Below are 20,157 nucleotides of genomic sequence, written 5' to 3' on the forward strand. Positions count from 1 at the left end.
CAGATATCTAGAGCTCATTCAACTATACGACTTGATTAATGGCCATACAAGTAATGATGGAGCAAAGAAACATGCCCAAGGAGGGTTTCCTTCAGGAATTTGAGTCTCCTTATTGGTAGGGCCAGCTAAAGAGCTCTCCCTTCTGGAGGCGATGAGGCCAAGGAGTGCTGGGAGGATAGATGGAGATTGAGTGAAAGGATTCTTCACCATCCTTGGTTATTCCAGTACCAGGAGGCTCCAAGGTTGGGTAGAAGCAACAGGAAACAATCTCTGGTGTGATTTGGGGCACCTTACATGAAGGCAAAGCCTTAGAAGAAGAAAGCCTGAAGATTGCCTGGCTCTCCAACCAGGGCCACCCTAACTCTTGAGCCCCTGCTCCTTACCTGTAAAAAAAGGGGAGGGGGAACTAGAGGGCTGGACTAGATGATCTTAGGGTCCCTTCTAGTCTTGATCTTCTATCTCTGTCCACTGTAGGGGCCATCCCTACGGCCTCTGCACTCCTTGTAATTTATCCGTCAACAAGTATTAACTGAGCTCTCATCATATGTCCAGCATTAAGTGAGGGGCAGGGATAAAATAGAATATAGACCCTGGCCTTTAGGGTGGGATAGATGGGGGAAATCAGAGTTAACACTTATTGAGCACTTGCTCTGTGCCAGACAGTGTGCCAGACACCTTACACATGCTGACTCCTTTCCCTCTCACCACAGCCTCATAAAATAGGTACTAGTACACCCACTACCTGGATGAGGAAACCAGAAGGGGGCTCAGAGAAAAAGCGACTTAACGGAAGCCACACGGTGGTAGAGCTGGGAGTTTAGCCACAATACTTCTCCTCCTATGAAAGAAAAAGGGACTCTCTAAGCACAGCTCTTAGTGGGCTTAGAAGCAGAAGAAGCAGTTAAAGCTGGAGTCACTTAGAAAGGCTTCATGGACAGATGGCTTAGCCCTTGGCCTTGAGCAGGGGCAGAACTTGGTGACTGGCCAGGGAGGGGAACAACCTGAGAGTACTAATTCTCCAGCACAGGCTGGGTGTGTGGCTTCAGCTGGCGGGTGTCCTCTTAGAGTAGAGAGGTGGGCAGCACCTATGGTCAGGTGCTGCTGGCTCCATGGAAGGGGAGGAGCAGCCAGAAGCCAAAAACTGATGCTTCCCTAGACCCAGCAGGGAAGGGCAAGCACCGTCCTTTTCACAGCCCCAGCCCCAAAGAGCGGACATCTACCCAGCCTGGAGGGGCTTTGTGTCCCGGCTAAGCCTGTATCACCCCTCTCCCCTCCAACAGTCATTGGGGTGGTGTAAAAATGGAGCAGGTCCAGTGTAGGTCAGCTTCTTTCCAGCTGCCTAAGCCACTGGCCAGGGAACTAGATCACTGATAATGATGACAGTTAACACTTAAATATAGCCACGACCATGAGCCAGGCACTGTTTTAAGAGCTTTAGCTAACTCAGACCTTCCAACTGGAGGTTGGTACTGGGGTAGGTACTAGTATTGTGCCCATTTTCTAGATGAGGAAACAGAGGTACAATGAACTTTCTTACATAGCCTGTTCAGGTTCGCACAGCTAGTAAGTCAGAGTCCAGATTCCAACCCAGGTGGTCTACTCTTCCCTTATGGGCCATACTGCTTCTAAGTATAGCTGCCTCTTCCCTCTGCTTGGGATACCCTTGCCAACTCAGGTTCTGCTCTTTGCCTGAAGCTCTCCCCCTGCCAAGGTAGCCCCTCCCTAGAGGTGATGGCAGGGGGCCCCTCCACCAGCCCCCACACTAGAAAGGCTCGCTGTTGCCCCAAAGGCCAGGCCAGAGTGCTCTCCTCACCCCCCGCACCCACATGCACCCAGTCCCGCTCTCCCCCAACCGAGCACCGTTGCCTTTTGTTCACAGTGATGGCTCCTGCGCCCAGGCCGGTGGGGGCATGGAGGACTCCGTGGTGGCAGCGGCGGCGGTGGCAGCCGGCAGACCCAGTGCCCATGCCCCGAAGGCTCAAGCCCAGGAGCTGCAGGAGGAGGAGGAGCGGCCGGGGGCGGGGGGTGCCTCCCTGAGGGCTGGCCCCCACCGCACGGCCTCCCCCGGCCGGCAGCAGCCTGCCCTGGCGACGGCGCTCTGCTCCCACGCCCCTAACGCCTCCGATTACGAGCTCTCCCTTGACCTAAAGAATAAACAGGTACCCAGGGCCTCCAAGGGGGGCGGGGAGGGTGGTGAAGGGGCCCTGCCTCCGGGGGCTATCCAGGGTACCAGGGATCTCCCCACTTGGGCACACTTCTGCTGCAGGTGCACTCCTTTCCCACTAAATTGAGCTAAGTATTCTGCGGTGCCCTGTAGCCCAGTTTGTCAGGAACCAGCCTTTACATGGCAGGGGGCACACCTTTGCAATGCCAGGCCCTTAGGCAGTGTATTCAGGGCTCTGTTCCTCTTGCCATGTTCAGGAGGCCTAAATAGCCACCCCCCAAACCTCACCGCAGGTGGCCCACTGTTCCCTGGGGAAGCCCCTACCTCCACCTGCTGCTTAGAAGATATAGCCTCATTTTCATGCCCCAGGTATAGGCACACATAGGTTCAAATGAGATGCAAAGACAGTGGTCTCCTCCAGGGAGATTGAGGATTCCCAATATTAACCAGAGCTCCCCTATTGTAGAACAAATTCCATTCGTGTATGTGTGTGTGTGTGTGTGTGTGTGTGTGTATACTCATGTGCATATGCTTAGAGAAAGATATCATGACTCGATACTGTTAAGAAGGAGGACTGAGGGACACCTGGGTGGCTCAGTGGTTGAGCATCTGCCTTCAGCTCAGGTCGTGATCAGGGGTCCTGGGATCGAGTCCTGCATTAGGCTCTCCACAGGAAGCCTGCTTCTCCCTCTGCCTATGTCTCTACCTCTCTCTTTGTGTTTCTCTTAAATAAATAAATAATTTTTTTTAAAAAAGAAGACTGAACTTGGATCCACAGACATAAGATACAGTCCTTAGTCTTGCTCTAGTTAACTCTGTGACTTTGAGAATGCCAATTAAGCATTCTGGACACTGGTTTCTTCATCAGCAAAATTGAGAATTAGACCCTGAATCATCTCCAAGGTCCCTTCTAGCCCTATAATGTATAGGTTCTAAAGAACCATCGTTTAACTCAATGGCCAAAGTGAATCTTTGGAAGGAAAGCTCTTGGAAAGGTCACTAAGACTGAGTCAGGCCATACCAACCTCATTTCTTCCCTTCAGCATCAAGGCCAGCTATTGGTGGAACATCTGGCTGTCAGTAGAGTATTTAACAAAATCTCCCATGATATGTATGTGGACAAGATAGGAAGTAGACTAGATGACAATATAGTCAAGTGGGTTGTTTTCAAATAGAATTCTCAAAACAAAAATAAAATGTTGATTTTTCCATCAATGCCAATTCCTGGGGAGTTAAGTGGTGTGCTGTCGTTGGTCCTGTTCAGTTCAATCATTTTTGACAAGGCACTAATTTCTGCTGACACCAAGCTGAAAGAGGACAGCTAATATCGTGGTGATAGAATCCAAGATTTTGTAAAAATCTCATTGAGACCTAAAGATTTAAATGAAAAAGTCTAAATGAAATAGAGAAAAACATCTAAAGTTCTCTTAGCTTTGAAAAGCTCATAGCATTAGCATAAGATGGGCAGGCTTGGTCCTGGGAGAAAGACCGTAGGGCTTTAGTTGATTGTAAGCTCAAGAGGAGTCAATAACCAGTAAAACAGCTGCCAAAGAAGTGAGTACAGCTGCTTTCACCGAGGGGTGGATAAAGTCCCCCCACCGATAAGGGAGCAGCTGGCTGGAGCCCTACACTAGTTCCGGTCAGGGCTCATTTGGAGCCTGTACTTGATTCTTGGGGCTTCATTTAAGAGGGATGTAAGAATCCCAAGGATTCCAAGGTGCTCCTAAGAAGGAAAATAGGATTGGCTAGAGTCATATGGAGAAATTGTAGACATAAAAACAAGTTTTAAATATGGAAGAGCTGGCATGTAAAAAAGGGATTAGATATATTTTCTATCATTCTAGGCAAAAATAGTGGTACTAATGTATGAAGTCTACAAGAAAGGAAGCTTTTAGCTCAATTAACAATTAGAGCTGTTAAAAATATAGAGTGCCCTGCTTGGGAGGTAGGGAGTTTGTGTTACCGGGAATGCCCAGGCAGGGGCTGGCAGACAGTCCATCTGGAACACAACAGTATGATGTGGGTGGTCAGTTGGCCCAGATAAGAAGTCTTCTCAATTCTGCATGACTGTGCTTCTTGAGGACAGAGACCATCTCTTAACCATCCGTGTACCCTTTCCCCAGCATCTAGCAGAGTGTCTTGGACATACTAAGAGCTCACTGAATGATTAATTTTTGAATAACTATGATGCGCAAAAGAACAAGAGAGTGAAGTAACAGGGAGAAAAAAATAGTCCGGGGGCACCTGGGTGGCTCAGTTGGTTAAGAATCTGCCTTTGACTCAGGTCATGATCCCGGCATCCTGGGATCGAGCCCACTCAGCGGGGGAGTCTGCTTCTTTCTCTCCCTCCCTCTCTGCCCCTCCCCCCACTTGTTCTCTTAAATAAATAAATAAATAAATAAATAAATAAATAAATAAAATCTTTTAAAAAGAAAAAAAAATGGTCTCTACTTGCTCCTGCAAAGAGAGTGCAGGTCAACTTAAGGAGCATCTAGTCAATAAAACCAAGGGAAAGCTGTGCTTCAACTTGGACAGGAGAATTAGTTTAATTCTGAGTGACTAGGTGGCATATGGAGAGTTGTACAGGGTTTTTTCATTGGTGTCATGGACCTTTTTGTGGTGGACATCATTCTGATAGACAGGTCTGCATGTCGGGCCAGCAGGAGTGGGATGGGAAAGGTGAGAGTTGGTAGAGGACGTGCCAGGGGCGTTCGTGCTGAGTGCACCAGCCTCAGGGAACAGCCCACCTCCCCTGGCTGGGGTATCTCTCTAAGCCAAGCTTAGGCTAGGGGTGGGAGGAAGACAGGCTGGTGAGGGGCTAGAGAAAAGTGATTAAAAATACAGCACACGTTTATAAGAGACTGAGTTCAGCTCCTATATCTTCTGCAAATGAACTGTGTGATCTTGGGCAAGCTGCCCAAGATTAACTTCTCTGGGCCTCTGTTGCCTCCTATCTCTTTGGGGCTTTGTAAATGCTGTTCCTTCTGCCTTTACTGCTAACATTGCTGCTCCTCATCTAGCACTTGGCCTCAGTTACTCTTTCTTTTATTTTGGGACAGAATTGTGGACAGAATCCTCCTTCCTCCTTCTGGCAGCTTTCCTTGCCCTTGCAAGGCTGCAATGAATGTCCCTTCTTGATGATCCCCTAGCATCCAGCTGTTCCCTGTCGTAGCCCTTCAGTTCTATATCCTCATTCTCCATTCACTTAACTCCTCTTTGAAGGCAGGATACATGACTTATTAATCATCATTATATCCTCAGTGCCTGACACAGTGCCTGGCATAAAGAAGATGCTTGAGGATGAAAAGGGGAAAATACTAAGTGAGTTGAAGAGGGAGAGGTGCATGAAGCCTGGGACCAGGACCTGACCTTGCTTTAGGTTTCTTTATTCTTTTTGTTGTTGTTGTTTAAATTCAATTTGCCAATACATAGTATAACACTCAGTGCTCATCTCATCACATACCCTCTTAATGCCCGTCACCCAGTTACCCTATCCCCCATCTACCTCCCTATCAGCAACCCTTTGTTTCCCAGAGTTAGGAGTCTTCGAGATCTAGGATTTAATATTCTGATTCTGTCAGTGTCCCCAGTTGCATGAATCCTTGGACAATCATTATCTTCCTAGTCCACCAACCTTCCAGCCATTCCAGAATCCCAGGCATTTTCTGACTCTTCTCTCTCTTCCCTGGCATCTGCTCCACCCCAAACCCCACTGATGCTACTGTACTTAACTATTTCCCGAATTCCTCCCTCTCCTGCCCAGCCCACTGCACCCCCCCAGGGTAGGCCACAATCAACTCTTGCCTGAGCCCCTGGGGAAACCACCACCGTGTATAGGACAAAGACTTCTCCAGGTTCTTCCACCACCAGATGCAACCCCACATCCTGCCCCGCCCCCACACGGGATTCCAGCTGGTCCCATTTGCCTTTCTCCAGATTTCAGTGCTGTCATTTGCCTCTGGGCCTTGATGTATCTTATTTTCTCTGCTGGGAACACTCCCCACCTGTCCCTCCATCACACTTCACCTGGGAGGTCTCTACTCATACTTCAGCATCTCAGCTCAGCATCCCTAAGCTTGGGTGTGTGCTCTCCCTGAGTGCCCCACCGCTGACCCTGTGCCACCCGAAAACCGTCCCACTCCTAAGGGCAAGAACTATGTCATTATCAGGGCTGTCATGGAGGTGAGCAGGCTGTGCACAGGACATCTCCAGGGCCGGGGGTTACTGCCATAGTCTGTGTAGGTGTAAGCGCTCCCTATGTATTAGATGTTACGCTGTTCTCGCTGCACTTTTGTTTCCCTGCACCCAGAACAGTCCCTGGCACTGGGGACATGCTCCATGTTGGAGCAACACATGAATGAAAGAACAGACACATGAACGAATGAACGAACGAACAAGTGAATACAGGAGCTGGCCCCTGGACTTCCAGTTACCCTAGCCACCAGGGCCTCTTCCCAGCTTCACACAGTGGGGAGGTCCTCTGCTCCCTCTGCCCTCAGTTCTGTCACTTCATCTCACAGCAGCCCTTGGGGCTACAACCTAGGTGGACCAAGAGGGAGCATGCAGGTCCCTTTGGGAGGGAGGGGGTCCTCCAAGAAAGTTGTGTGACAAGGATACACAGGGCACCCGAGTGATTTCCAGATTCATTCAGGCCCTCGAGGGGGTTTGTATCCTGTTCTGTGCCCCCACTGATTGGAGCTCACATGGGGTGTCCAAATGGCATTGCGCTCTGTGCTGTCCAAGCCAGGGGGCCATGCAGCTGTGGTCAGTAGCATCCGCCTCAGTCATGTTCTCTATTTGGACAGCAGCCCCTTCTACAGCAGATCTCCCAGACGCCAGCCTCAGGGTTCGCCTCACCAGGGGGTACCTGTCAAGGGGAGAAGTGGTGGTTATGTTTCCCACTCTCTGGGTCTCAGTGTCCTCATTTGTGAAACGAGGGGTTGTCCCAGAGGATCTAAGGCTCCTCTGAAGCTGAGAGTCCTACCAAGGATATGGAGCGCACCAGAGGGCCAGCCCACAGAGGATGATGGTGAAAGGGACACTCATCAGGGAGAGTCCTTCTGTCCACTTGCATCCAGTTCAGGGAACGATACTGCACAGCTGCCCTGTGCAAGGCCTGGGCCACCACAATACAGAAGATGCAGTCGCGGACCTCAAGGAGCTCACTCCAGTGGTGGGTGCTGACATGTCATCAGCACTAGTTGGCATGAACAGCTCCAACTATGTGCGGGACAAGGTGCTAAGCATTTCCCATGCATTATCTCACCAGATCTGCACCATATCTCGGTGAGCTATTCCCGTTCTAGGAAGGAGGAGACTGAGGCTTAGTGATATCATCGAGTCACTCAGCCAAGGACACATCCCTAGATGTACATCCCTGGTGCAGCCAATACTGGGACTCCACAGTCCTTGGTTTTACCCAGAGTCTTCCACAGTCTGTTCATCACAGAGGAGCGAGAGGTTCCGAGGAAGTGATGCACAGGGCACTGCGGGAGTGCTGGTGACAGCATGGAGCCTGATCCAGGGTTCAGAGAAGGCTCCCCACAGCAGCAGCTCTACCTGAGACAGTCTCTGTGACCTAGGAGCAGCTGATTCATAGCACCCCTCTCACCTCCAGCTGGCTAGAGTCAAGAGAGGTTCCCAAGTGCAGCCCTGCTCCCAAGGCAGGACTCCGTGTCCAGCTGTGTCCAGCACTTTCTGTACTTTGGACAGTGGACAGGGAGGTGGGCACACGGAGAAGACGCAGAGGTCACAGCCTGCCCCATGCAGGCCAGCCTCCTCCAGGGATGCTTAGCATCTCTGAGCTTGAGCACCGCCCCCCTCCTTCCTGCCCTAGACTGTCTGCTCCTAAGCCTCACGTAAACCTTCCCTTGCCAAGTTCTACAGGCTCATTCCACGTAATGCTTCAACATTCTCAGCTGGGAAATCTTGGATCAGAGGAAATCCTTGCTCACATGTGAAAGCCACCGCCCCCTCAGCTCCCTCCTTCCTCAACCCTGCAGTCCCCCAGCTAGTTGCTCTCTTCCCCTCCCCCGGACTTGGACTTGGCGGCCACCTCTCTGAGGCCCTCCTCCAGTTCAGCTGCCACAGCAACCTGAAAAAAGGGAGTACGTTCTAATTAACACTGAGAGGCTCATTAGATAGACAAAGCCCCCCCCCCCCCCCCCCCCCGCTCCAGCTCCCCTCTACTGCTTCTTCTGGCAGAAGCTGAGAGATTGCTCTCTTGGGAGGAGGCAAGGCTACCATTACCCATGATTCATGGGGTTTAGAGAGAAGTGAGCTGAGTTGTCCTTAGGCCCATGGGCCCAGAGACCCTTCCCTCCCTGGGGCCACCCCCCACCCCCACTCCCATATCCATCTCTCTTAGCTCTCTGACCTGGCCCTGGTTAAGAAGAGAAAAGAGTTAGGGTGATCAGGAGGGCCTGGCTGGGTGTACAGAGCTGACCTGGGACACTGCCAAGTTCCTGAGCCCTGGGGTGGGGGGGTGGGGGCAGAGGGGGGCAAGAGGAAGATGCAGCTTTTGACTCCAAGCCCAGATCCAGAAGAGAGCCTAGATTTTTATTTCCCCTGGGGTACAGGGCAGAGCTCAGTTTAGTTCATGTCTGCAAACATTTATTAAGCCCCAGACAACTCTGTCTCGAGGCTGGGCACCAGGAATGTAGAGACAGATAACACCATCCTGCCTGTGAGGTACAGTCCGTGGGAATCCAGAGAGCATTAAGGGTGGGCTGCAAAGCATGGGAAAGAAACATTGGGGGACAATGCAGGCTGGAGTTGCGGCAGGCATGAGGCTGAAATAAATGGGAGATGGTTGTGTTAAATGCATTGGAACAAATGGAGAATATCCAACAACTGAATTCAAATGCCCTAGTAAGCAGATGCTCCTTGCAGGCTCTGTGCTAGGTGCTGTGCATGGATCGGAGGCCTCGAATCACTTATGCTCTGCTGGAGTCGGGATTGGTGGGGTGGAGAGAGGGAAGGATGGGTTAGATGAATATCACAAAGATGAATAGAGAAAACTGGGTGTCAGAGAGATGTAAGAAACAACATTCTCCATGGGCATCTGAAGCGGGGAGCTCCCTGTCTGGTTGGGAGACCTAGAAGGCTTCCTGGAGAAAACACAATTGAGGCAGATCTTGAAGAAAGGGGAGGATAGTGCAGGCTGAGGAACAAGGCTGAGCAAACACTCAGAGCAGGAAAGCCTAGTGTGGGCTGGGGGAGGAGCAGGAGTCCATCCAGTGTAGACATAGGCTTGGTGTAGTAGTAGAGGATGGGACGTAGGCTAAGGTCAGATTGTTCAGGGTCAGAAAGCCAGCAGGAAGCGTTTATATTTATTTTGGGCAATGCTCTCAAGCCACTGAAGGCCTGTGTTCAAATCTGCTCTCCGAGAGCTTGGATTAGGGTTATGCAGACTAGGGTGGATGGTAGATTTAAGAAAGGAGCAGGGAGGCAGTGGGGAGGCTGCCAGCCAGAGTGGTCCAGGTTGGGAGCCAAAGATAGCCCCATGTGGCAACAGTCTGGTGGAAAGGTCAGGATGATGCAAAAGGTATTGAGGGTAGAGGCGTGTGGAATAAAGGCTTTGAGGCTGACAGATGCAGAGGCTGGGGCTAGGAGAACCCACGGACAAATGCAAGTTTCCCAGGCTGTCGAGAGCAGAGCAGCCAAGGTGCTGTAGGCAAATAAAGAAATCATTGAGAGCTGGTTCAAGGTGTGGGGGAAAGGCAGTGGCTTTGCATAATGAACAGAGGGATCTATGGACTGTTGGAAATGCGATTCTAGGATCAAGCCTAAGAATGGAAATTTGAGAGACATTCACATAATCATCATTGTCTTCATATAGCTACCGCTTACTGTACACCGAGTATGTGGCCAGTGCTATATGAAACAATTCAATTATAACAAGCTACAGAGTCAGCAGGATTAGCTTCATTTAACAGATAAGAAAGCAGAGAGTCAGAGATGTTAGGAAACTTGTCCAAGGTCAACCAGCAGGGAAGAAGCAAGGCTGGGACTGAGGATCTCCCCTAAGGCTTGTTCATCAGTCCATTAAAGTAGGATGAAGTTATGATAGTGGACAAGGTTCTCACACAAGAAGTAAGAAGACACTAGCCTTCAGGACAACCGTAGAGTTGCCACAAGGGCTCTGCCTGAGATAGCTTCCCTCTTAATCAGTTGTTAATTATCAGCTACAAGAGACTGCTCTGATGATTTCCAACACAGAAGTGCATAGGAAAATAATTCCAATGTGTCTGCAGAGTGGATGGTGGCTCACATATGACTTGTAACTGGCATGCTTAGGGGTTTTGTGGTCAGAGTATTGGATTAAAAAGTTGTATGGAAACAGATGACCAAGGTAGACTGGGTCACAAGAGCTGAGGACAGGGTTTCAGAGTGATAAAAATACCAGGAGCTGCAGAAAACAGGGAGGAGGAAGGTAGGTTGAGGATGGACCATCAGATTTCATGATTAAAGGTCTCTGGGCAGCCCGGGTGGCTCAGAGGTTTAGTGCCACCTTCAGCCCAGGGCCTGATCCTAGAGACCCGGGATGGGGTCCCATGTCGGTCTCCCTGCATGGAGCCTGCTTCTCCCTCTTCCTATGTCTCTGCCTCTCTCTGTGTGTCTCTCATGAATAAATAAATAAAATCTTTTAAAAAAAAGATTAGGGAGGTTTTTGGTTTTTGAGAGTCACAAAAATAACTTTGTGATTAATTCTTTAATGTATTCAGTAAATATTCAGTGAAGGCCTACTGTGTGCTGGGCACTCTTTAAGCATTGGGGATAAAGCAGTGAACATGCAAAGTCTGCCTTCATGGGGCCTATAGTCTAGTGGAGAACTGGATGGAACAGATTCAAGATCTTTAAAGTCAAGTTTTGGGACACCTGGGTGGCTAAAGAGTGAGTGCATGCTTTCGGACCAGGATGTAATCCTGGAGTCCCAGGATTGAGTCCCATGTTGAGCTCCCTACATGGAGCCTGCTTCTCTCTCTGCTTATGTCTCTGCCTCTCTGTGTGTGTGTGTGTCTCTCATGAATAAATAAATAAAATCTTTAAAAAAAAATAAAGTCAGGTTTTCTTCTCTGCTTGGGTGACCTGGGGACATTGGCTCACAGAAGTCTCCTAGGCTTAGCTCAGTCAGCCTTCTGCCTCTAGGTAGGACAATACGGTGCCAGGGGGATGAACATCTTTCCTATTCTGGAAACATTTCAGGCAATGGATTTTATAGCTTCACTCTTTTGCCAATAGCATCTCATAACCTGAAAAGAATGCTCATGGGCCTAGTATTTCCCTTGAAGTGTGAGTAGGCCAGGTAGGAAAGAAATATGAATTTCTGCCTGGTGACAGTTTCTCCTGGTACTCAAGGAAGGTAAGAGGGAGACAGAAATTGCCAGAAGGAGGTAATTAAGTCAGCTCCCCTCACTCTGTACACTTCCCCTTGGAGGGCGCTCCAGTCTCTTCAAGGCCAATCTTCATTCCAGACCTCAGGGAGCCTGCCAGAGTTCTGCAGGGACAGTGAGCCAAGCTACAGTGGTCTCTCCCCTCTGATGTGATTTCTGCAAAAGCAGCAACAAAATGCCTCTGAGATATCAGAAATTTCTACGTTTCTCTGGAGATCTTGGGTACACGATAAAACCCCATTGGCAATTGTCTAATAGGTATGGTAGGCAGAAATCTGACAGCCTGAGATTCCTGACCCCGAATGTGCACATCCTATATAATCCCTTTCCCTTGAGTGCCAGGGGACTAGAAGGCATAATAGGCTATCACTCCTGTGATTACGTTACCACTCAGTTGCCCTTGCGTGAATCCAAAAGAAAATCACCCTGGGTGGCTTGATCTAATCAGGTGAACCCTTTATAAGAAGTTGAATCATCAGAGTCACTCTTCTGTTGGCCTCTAAGGGCTGAACTACCCCATAGCAGAGAATAGCAGGTATCTATAACTGAGGGCCTTGGCCTTAGAATCTCACCGAACTCTGCTGACAATAAGTGTGAAGGAAGACCCTGAGCTTTGTGTGAGATTGCAGTCCCAGCTGATGCCTTGACTTCTTCTAGGTGAGGTCCCACCTAGAGATGCCAGTTGAGCAGTGCCCAGACCACTGACTGACAGAGCTATAGAGAAGATAAGAGGGTGTTGTTTTAAGCTACTAAGTTTGGGGCAATTTGTTATGCAGCAGTAGATAACTGATACAGTTGGTATGGGTTTTTTTGGTTTTTTAACTTAATTTCAATTAGCCAATGTATAGTGCATTATTAGTTTCAGGGGTAGAATTTAGTGAATCATCAGTTGCATAAAACACTCAGTGCTCATCACATCGCTGCTCTCCTTAATGCCCATCACCCAGTTACCCCATCCCCCCACCCACCTACCCACTTGGTATGGTTTGTAAGAGCATCTTGAAGGTCCTATGATATGAGGACCAGAAGGCCCTTCTGCTTGAGGCCTTGTACTTCGTGACATGAACACACTTCTGAGGGGTGCCAGGCAGGAGGCCTTATTGGCCACTTAAACCTTAATAGGATTGAGTTTCCCAACTATCTTCAGAGAGCTTGTGGGAAGACAGAATAATGCCACTAGGTTTGGGGATGGGAAGGGCCCTGAATGGTGAGATGGAAGGGCTGAAGGCAACACTGAGATCATCCCATTTTACCCAGGAGTGTCCCAACTGTGTCTGTGAGATATCCTGGGCTAGAAAGATATCTCTTCTGGTCTGGTGGGGCAGGGTGGGGGGGGAACCCACAGGGAGGGAAGTGAAGGGATCACTGGGGTCGTGAGAGGCAGTCCAGCTGCAGCCCTGGTGAGCCTACCTTGGGCAAATGCCATTTCAAAGGGAAAGTCTCTCTGGTCTTTTCCTAAGAGGTTTTGGTAAGGGAGAAAGAGAGAGAACATAGCCATCTGAGAGGGAGAAAAGACTATAGCAGGAGGTGGGAGGAGGTGAGTAAGGGCTTTGGAGACACACCACCAGCCCCTCATCAGAGATTTTCCTGAGTTAGCACGGTCTACATGAGGTAGCATGCCCCCACCAGCCCAACCAAGCCCTGCCTGTTGTACAATTCCCATTGTTGTTGTTGTTGTTGTTGTTTTAAGATTTTATTTATTTATTCATGAGAGACACACACACAAAGAGAGGCAGAGACACAGGCAGAGGGAGAAGCAGGCTCCATGTAGGGAACCCGATGTGGGACCCGATCCCAGGACTCCAGGATCACACCCTAGGCTGAAGGCTGGCCCTAAACCGCTGAGCCACCTAGGGATCCCAACAACTCCCATTGTTCAGAACAGAGGTGGTCCAACTTATGGAGCATGGTAGCGTGGAGGGACTCCTACTCTTATTTAAATTAAAAAAAATTTTTAAAGATTTTATTTATTTATTTATTTGTTTGTTTGTTTGTTTGTTTATTTATTTAAGAGAAAGAGAGAGAGAGAGAACAAGCAGGGGTGAGGGGCAAAGGCAGAAGAAGTTAAATCCCTGCCAAGCAGGGAGCCTGACATGGGGCTCCATCCCAGGACCCTGAGATCATGACCCAAGCCAAAGGCAGATACTTAGCCTACTGAAACACCCACAAGCCCATTTTTTTAAAAAAAGATTTTGTTTATTTGAGAAAGAGAGAGCAGATTGAGAGTGAGACAGAAGGGACTCTCACTCTTTTTTTTTTAAGGTTTTATTTATTTATTTGACAAAGAGAGTGAGAGATCAAGCAGGAGGAGCAGCAGAGGGAGAGGGAGAAGCAGCCTCCCAACAGAACAGGGAGCCTGACATAGCGCTTGATCCCAGGACCCCCAGGATTATGACCCCAGCCAAAGGCAGACACTCAAAGGACTGAGCCCCCAGCACCCTAGGACTCCCACTCTTGAAACATCTGTCCACTCGTTCATCTGTCCTCCATCCATCTTTTTATTAAATTCATGGTGACTGAGCATCTACAACGTGCCAGCCCTTGGGCTGAGTACTGGGAACACCGAGTTGATCAAACCTCAATCTCAACCCTTATGATGATCAGGGTCACGAATTTCCACAACGCAGTGATGTGCGTGCAGAGGAAGAAAGCAGGTGAACAGGAGTAGCAACAATTTTTTTTTAGCATTTCTGTTTCATTTTTAATGTGTTATTTTATTTTATTTTTTAATGTGTTATTTTAAATGTACACACAAGTAGAAAGAATAGTGTAGTAAACTTTCATATAACCACCACCCAGTTCCAACAATTTTTGTTAATATTGTTTCATCTAACAGTTCCGCTTTTTTTGGTGGAGTATTTTAATATACATTCAAGATACTGTGTATTTCACCCATAAGTACTTCCATACGGACCTCCAATATGAACGTTTTAAAATTACCACCTCAGCAGCAGCAGTTGACTACCAGAGCAATACTATGTCCCCTGCCCCCCGGACACCGCCGCCCCCTGGAAGCGAGTCCCTGCACCCTACACCAGTCCCGACACCTCTGGGAGTCTCGGCAAGGATCTGGTATCTCAGGCTGTGACATGCTGGAGTTTCAGATTTGGTCTCTCGTACCCCCCCCAACCCTCCCCACCCTTCTGGGTGTGCATCCCTGCGCCCCAGCCAAAGCGTAGCCGGCGACCCCGGGTCCTTACTGTTTCTCCTCCCCTCTGTTCTTGTCGCAGATTGAAATGCTAGAACACAAGTACGGGGGCCACCTCGTGTCCCGCCGCGCCGCTTGCACCATCCAAACCGCCTTCCGCCAGTACCAGCTCAGTAAGAACTTCGAGAAGATCCGCAACTCGCTCCTGGAGAGCCGCCTGCCGCGGCGGATCTCCCTGCGCAAAGTCCGCGCGCCCGCGGTCGAGGGCCTGGCGGCCGAGAAGGCGCTCGTGGAGGGCTACGGGCTCGTGGGGCTGCCGCTCGTGCGCTCGCCCTCGCTGCCGCCCACCCTCGCGGGCACGCTCACCGAGCTGGAGGACTCCTTCACCGAGCAGGTGCAGTCCCTGGCCAAGTCCATCGACGATGCCCTCAGCACCTGGAGCCTCAAGACCATGTGCTCCCTGCAGGAGAGCGGCGCTTACCAGCTGCACCAGGCCCTGCACGCGGGTGCGGCGCCGGCCGGCCTGGAGGCCGAGATGCGGGAGCGGGACGGTGCTCGCCCCGCGCCCGGGGAGGAGGCCGCCGAGCCCGCAGGCCTGCCGCCGGGCCACAGCAGCACCCTCATGATGGCCTTCCGGGACGTCACCGTGCAGATCGCCAACCAGAACATCTCTGTCTCCTCCGCCACGGCTCTGTCGGTGGCCAACTGTCTGGGCGCGCAGGCCGCCCCGGCCCCGGCGGAGCCTGCGGCGGGCAGAGCCGAGCAAGGCGAAGCCCCGGGGCGGGAGGCCTCTGCCGCGGCCGCCAGCGCCGACCCGGGAGCCGCGCGCGCCGAGAACACGTGCGCAGAGGCCGGAGCCCGCGGGAGCCCGCGCGCGCACCCACCCGCGGAGGCTGCGGTGCAGGAGGCTGCCCTGACGGAGGCCGAGGCCGCCGAGGCCGAGGAGGAGGAGACCCGGGACGTGGGGAAGGGGACTGAGGCCGAGGCCGGCGACAACTCGGAGCGGCTGAGCAGCAGCAGCACGTCCACCAAGTCGGCCAAGTCGGGCTCGGAAGTGTCGGCCTCGGCCTCCAAGGAGGCTCTGCAGGCCATGATCCTGAGCCTGCCCCGCTACCACTGCGAGAACCCCGCCAGTTGCAAGTCGCCCACGCTCTCCACCGACACCCTGCGCAAACGGCTCTATCGCATCGGCCTCAACCTTTTCAACATGTAAGTGAGCACTGGTTCTGGAGCACCAGAGAGTCCTGGGAAGATCTCGGGAGGCGGGGGAAGGGGGGGGTGCGTGTGCTGCGTTTACAGGTGAGCAGGGTGCCAGATAATTGCCCACATCATCCCAGCGCCCTTCCAGATGGCATTTGTGCCACGCCTGCTCCTTGAGATACTGTGTAGGGCTGCACGTTTTATTTTTAATTGTTACAAATTTATTTTCAGGATCGGGGACAAAACAACACATCAAGCCCATGCTTTCACCACTATCACTGCTTAAGATGAAGCTAGGGCTTGAAAAAGGGAGAGTTTAAAAGAAAATACAATCTTAAGTAAGTAACAGTACAGGTTGTATGAGTACTGAGCAGAAATCATTCAGGTAGGGTGTGAAGTTAGGAAAACACCATTATCTCCAGGGGATGATGTCAAGGAATGAGAGCAAGGAGAAAATAAGGAAAGGCAAGAGAGGGCCTGGGTAGGGGAGAGAGAAGAGACCTAGCATGAGGAATACAGGTAAAAGGCAGGAGAGGGGCAGGGATAAAAGGGGAGACAAAGAAGCAGAGGTGGAGCAGGAAGCGGAAGCAGAGAAACAAACAAGTGCTGTAGATCAGAGTCTGCAGCCAGAGCCCCAGCCACAACAGTCCTTGCGGTCCTTGCGCTCGCTGGAAAGTAGAGATCTGGGGGAAAGCAGTATACACATGCCCGTGGAAATCGCAAGTGTGGGAGGCACTCATCTCCACCCTCCGTTCGCCTCTTCTTTCAGAGCTCTAAGCCAGGAGATCTAACATCTCTCCCACCCACATGTATGTTCATTTACTCACTCAACTGTTATTTATTGAGTGCCAGGTGCATTGACCACAAGATGACCCTGGTCTCAAGAAGCTTATATTCCGGGGCAGGGGTGCAGTGGGGTGGAGAATAGCTACTATTCATGGCTCACCGTACATAAAACATCTGCAAACTTCCTAATAATATCTAGAGATGGCCTTATTATGCCATTTTCAGAAAAGAAGCAGGCTCCCACAAGTAAGGTGAGTTGCACACGGTGACATAGGTGGTGAGTTGCAGGTCTGTCTCTCTCCTAGTCCACTGCTCTTTCTTCTGCGCCAGACTGCCACCCTGGTGAGCCCAGCAACCATCTCCACACACCTGCAGCACCCCCTCTGCATGCTCACTCACACTCACACAGATACCAGGATCCCTCAAGGCAGTGGTTCTCAAACTATCTGTAGCGAAGGACCAGTTAGAATTTTTACCCTGGTAAGTTGTGAGCTGATAGTTTTGTAAAATGTAATAAAAATGAATTGCTAGAAAAACAATCACATGCTTGGTTATCCTGAAAATGTCAAAATGCTATGAATGTTCTAAATGCTTATTACCCTCTATTTTTGTACGTACCTTCTCCTGAACCAGGAAGACACCGTTCAGGGAACAGCATGGATTTACAGACCACACTTGTGAACACATTTGCCTAAAGACACAGCACCCACACCCACACTATGGACAGTGTAGTAGGAGAGCTCACCTCTGTCCCCCAGCCTCACCCTGCCTCCTGATTCCAGGGTGGGCACTGTGTACAGACAACGGAATACAGACAGGGAGGAAGGGCCTTCCTGGCAGGCCCCTCAGGGAAGACAGAAGGAAACCTCTCCACCTGCTCTAGAATTCGCTTGGTTTGGCCACAATCCCCTTCTTCCTTCTCCATGCTATCTTCACTCCTGTGTGTGTGTTGGGGTTGTCGGGTGTCCAAGAGGATGAGGCTCCAGGAAGAAGCACTTGGGATCAGGAGCCCCTCTGCGGTGGAAGGAATCCTGGCATTTCAGAGGCATTCTTCCCAGAAATACTCCAGGCGCACTCTTATGGGTTTCATGGGCTGGAAGGAGTCATGGATAGCCTCGGCTCACTCTCTACTCCTTCTCCCCACCTCCACTCCCACCCTTAGCAACCCAGACAAGGGCATCCAGTTCCTGATTTCTCGAGGCTTCATCCCTGACACCCCCATTGGAGTGGCCCACTTCCTTCTCCAACGCAAGGGCCTCAGCCGTCAGATGATCGGGGAGTTCCTGGGCAACAGCAAGAAGCAATTCAACCGTGATGTGCTGGAGTGAGTGCCCCTCTCCTCCCCCCCCCACCCCCGTGCTCCACAGGCCCCATGGGACACAGGGGAGGGCCCTGAAGCCTTGGCCTATCATTGTGTCTTGACCAGCCTCTGTTTCCCCCTCCAAAGCCCTGCAGACATTTACCACGCGTGCTCTGGGCGGGATACCTTGGAAGGCACTAGGCGGTGGTGAGGGGTGTACAGAAATGGTCAAAGGAAACAAAAAAGCCCTCCCTCCTGGCTCCCCTCTGGGGCAAAAGAATGGGCCTGGAAAAGGAGAGGACTGTGGTGTGCACTGAGGCCAACTTGGTGGGGCAAACAGGCCCTCAGCCCACCCTCTAGCTGCCACCTGCCCAGGACCCCCGCACCATCCCCATGGGCTGGCTTGTCCCCACATGGGCTCAGTTTCATATTGGTGGAAGCAAACGTGAATCAGAAAAAAAGGAGTTAGATTGAGTCTTTAGAGCAATAAAATACTGTGACTCCATCAAGATAAGTTTACCACCAAGATCAACAGATGGGGGGCGGGATGAGGGGCCCGCCTTCGCTGGCACTCAGCTCTTGTTCGCCCTTGAGGTGGAGCAGGTGAGAATCTGTTCACACTCACCACCCTCCTTTGAGCTGTCAGGCCCAGGGTGGCATCCTTGGGGCTTGGAGCCACCTCTCCCCTGGCAAAAAGAGGGTGAGGCCCCATGAGGTGGGCTCAGGCCTCCTTCTTGAAGAGTCACCCTGCCATTCTCCCAATGTTCTCCTTGGGAAGGAAACAGAAGTGTCTCTCAGAGGTTCTGGGAGAAGCTCTTGGAGCAGCCAGGGCCTGCTGTGCCGGGACGGAGCGAGGTTGAGGGATGGGGGCGGTGGGCCAATGGCTGGGCAGCATGGAGTGGCGCAGCCTGACTGGCAGGGTTGTCAGGGTGCCTGGGGTGGGACCTCGGACACCTGGCTTCTTTGATACAGCCATCAGCTGCCTTGTCTCTGGACGAGCCCCTGCTCCCGGGAGCCTGCCTTTCCATGCCCTGGATTATGAGGGGTAGACCAGTGGCCCTCTGGAATCCTTGCCACATCCTAAATTCACTGGCAGCTGTCTGAGGACAGTCTGAAAAGCAGGAGCTTGGGAGCCCCTGAGGGACCTTGAAATGCCCAGAGGCCTATTAGTTGACAGAACCCAGTGCCCCCCTTGGACTCTTGGCAGCTTTGGCCAATCAGACCCCACCCTCCACCCCACAACTGTGGAAGATGCTGAGTGGGATGAGGGGCCTGCCTTCGCTGGCAGAGGAAAGTGAACTGATAAATGGGCCTCCTTCCCCTGTCTTTTTTTCTCCCTCCCCCAGGCTCCCCTTTCTCCTCAGCTCACCCCTACCCCTGCCGTGTGTAGGGTGCCCTGAGGGGATGCCCTGAGGAGACACATAGAAGGAGAGAGATCAAGTCTTCTCTGTCTTCTCCTCACCTGATTTCCCTCCATCTGGCTCATGGCTCTGGCCTTTCCATTTGCTCTTGTCCCTGTTCCCCTCCTCCGTTGCAGAGGGGGGTGAGCAGGTGTGCTGTGCCGCACCCCTGGGTTCTCCCTGGCTCCCTGCGCCCCTGGGGGACCGAGCCCTGTCTCTCTGCTCTGGGGGCAGAGGTGCCTGCTTCGCTCATAGGCCCCAACTGACGTCTCTTCTGCTGTGCCTGGTCCCCTCGTGGCTTGGCCCTGAAATTCCAACCCTCCAGGCCCATGGTGACCTGGAGTGATGGGAACGCGTGGTTTTCCAAGCAGCATAACACACACTAATTGCATCCTCCCAGTGAGAGGGAGTGTGTAGGCTGGAGACAGGCCAGCGCTGCTGCCCTCGCAGGGAGGGTGCCGACTGGGGACTGGGCTGGCAGCTGAGGCAGGGATCAGGCTAGGGATGAGGTGGCAGCGTGGCGGCAACAAAGAGCTGTGCCTAGGAGGGCCTGCTCTGACCCCTGGCTCTGCAACTCGCGTGCTGGGAGGCCTCCCCTGGGCCTGGGCCTCGGTTTTCTCACCTGCCAGGAGAGAGGGTGGGGCTGTGTACCTGCTCCGGTGATGGAGCTGAGCCGGGCATTCGGGCATCCGTGTGAAGGGGAGATGGGGGCAGTGAGGGGCAGGTGTCGCTGTGGCCTGAGGGAGCTTACAGACCCAGGTGTC

The 20,157-nt window shown here is 51.7% G+C and overlaps 1 protein-coding gene across 7 annotated transcripts in view; it reads left to right on the forward strand.

Annotated features, from left to right (window-relative positions):
• IQSEC3 (IQ motif and Sec7 domain ArfGEF 3) overlaps positions 1-20,157 on the forward strand; it is a 110,773-nt gene that overhangs the window by 54,102 nt on the left and 36,514 nt on the right. For all 7 annotated transcript variants that reach the window (XR_007406436.1, XR_007406435.1, XM_049102597.1 and 4 more), the window contains exons 3-5: positions 1,880-2,159; positions 14,790-15,916; positions 17,856-18,017. Coding sequence is in view for 5 of the 7 variants with exons in the window: in XM_049102597.1 (XP_048958554.1) it covers positions 1,880-2,159; positions 14,790-15,916; positions 17,856-18,017 (1,569 nt within the window). In the remaining 2 variants the exon portion in view is untranslated. The remainder of the gene's footprint in view (positions 1-1,879; positions 2,160-14,789; positions 15,917-17,855; positions 18,018-20,157) is intronic.

Source organism: Canis lupus, chromosome 27 (genome assembly GCF_003254725.2).
Source record: "Canis lupus dingo isolate Sandy chromosome 27, ASM325472v2, whole genome shotgun sequence".
Taxonomy (NCBI): Eukaryota; Metazoa; Chordata; class Mammalia; order Carnivora; family Canidae; genus Canis; species Canis lupus.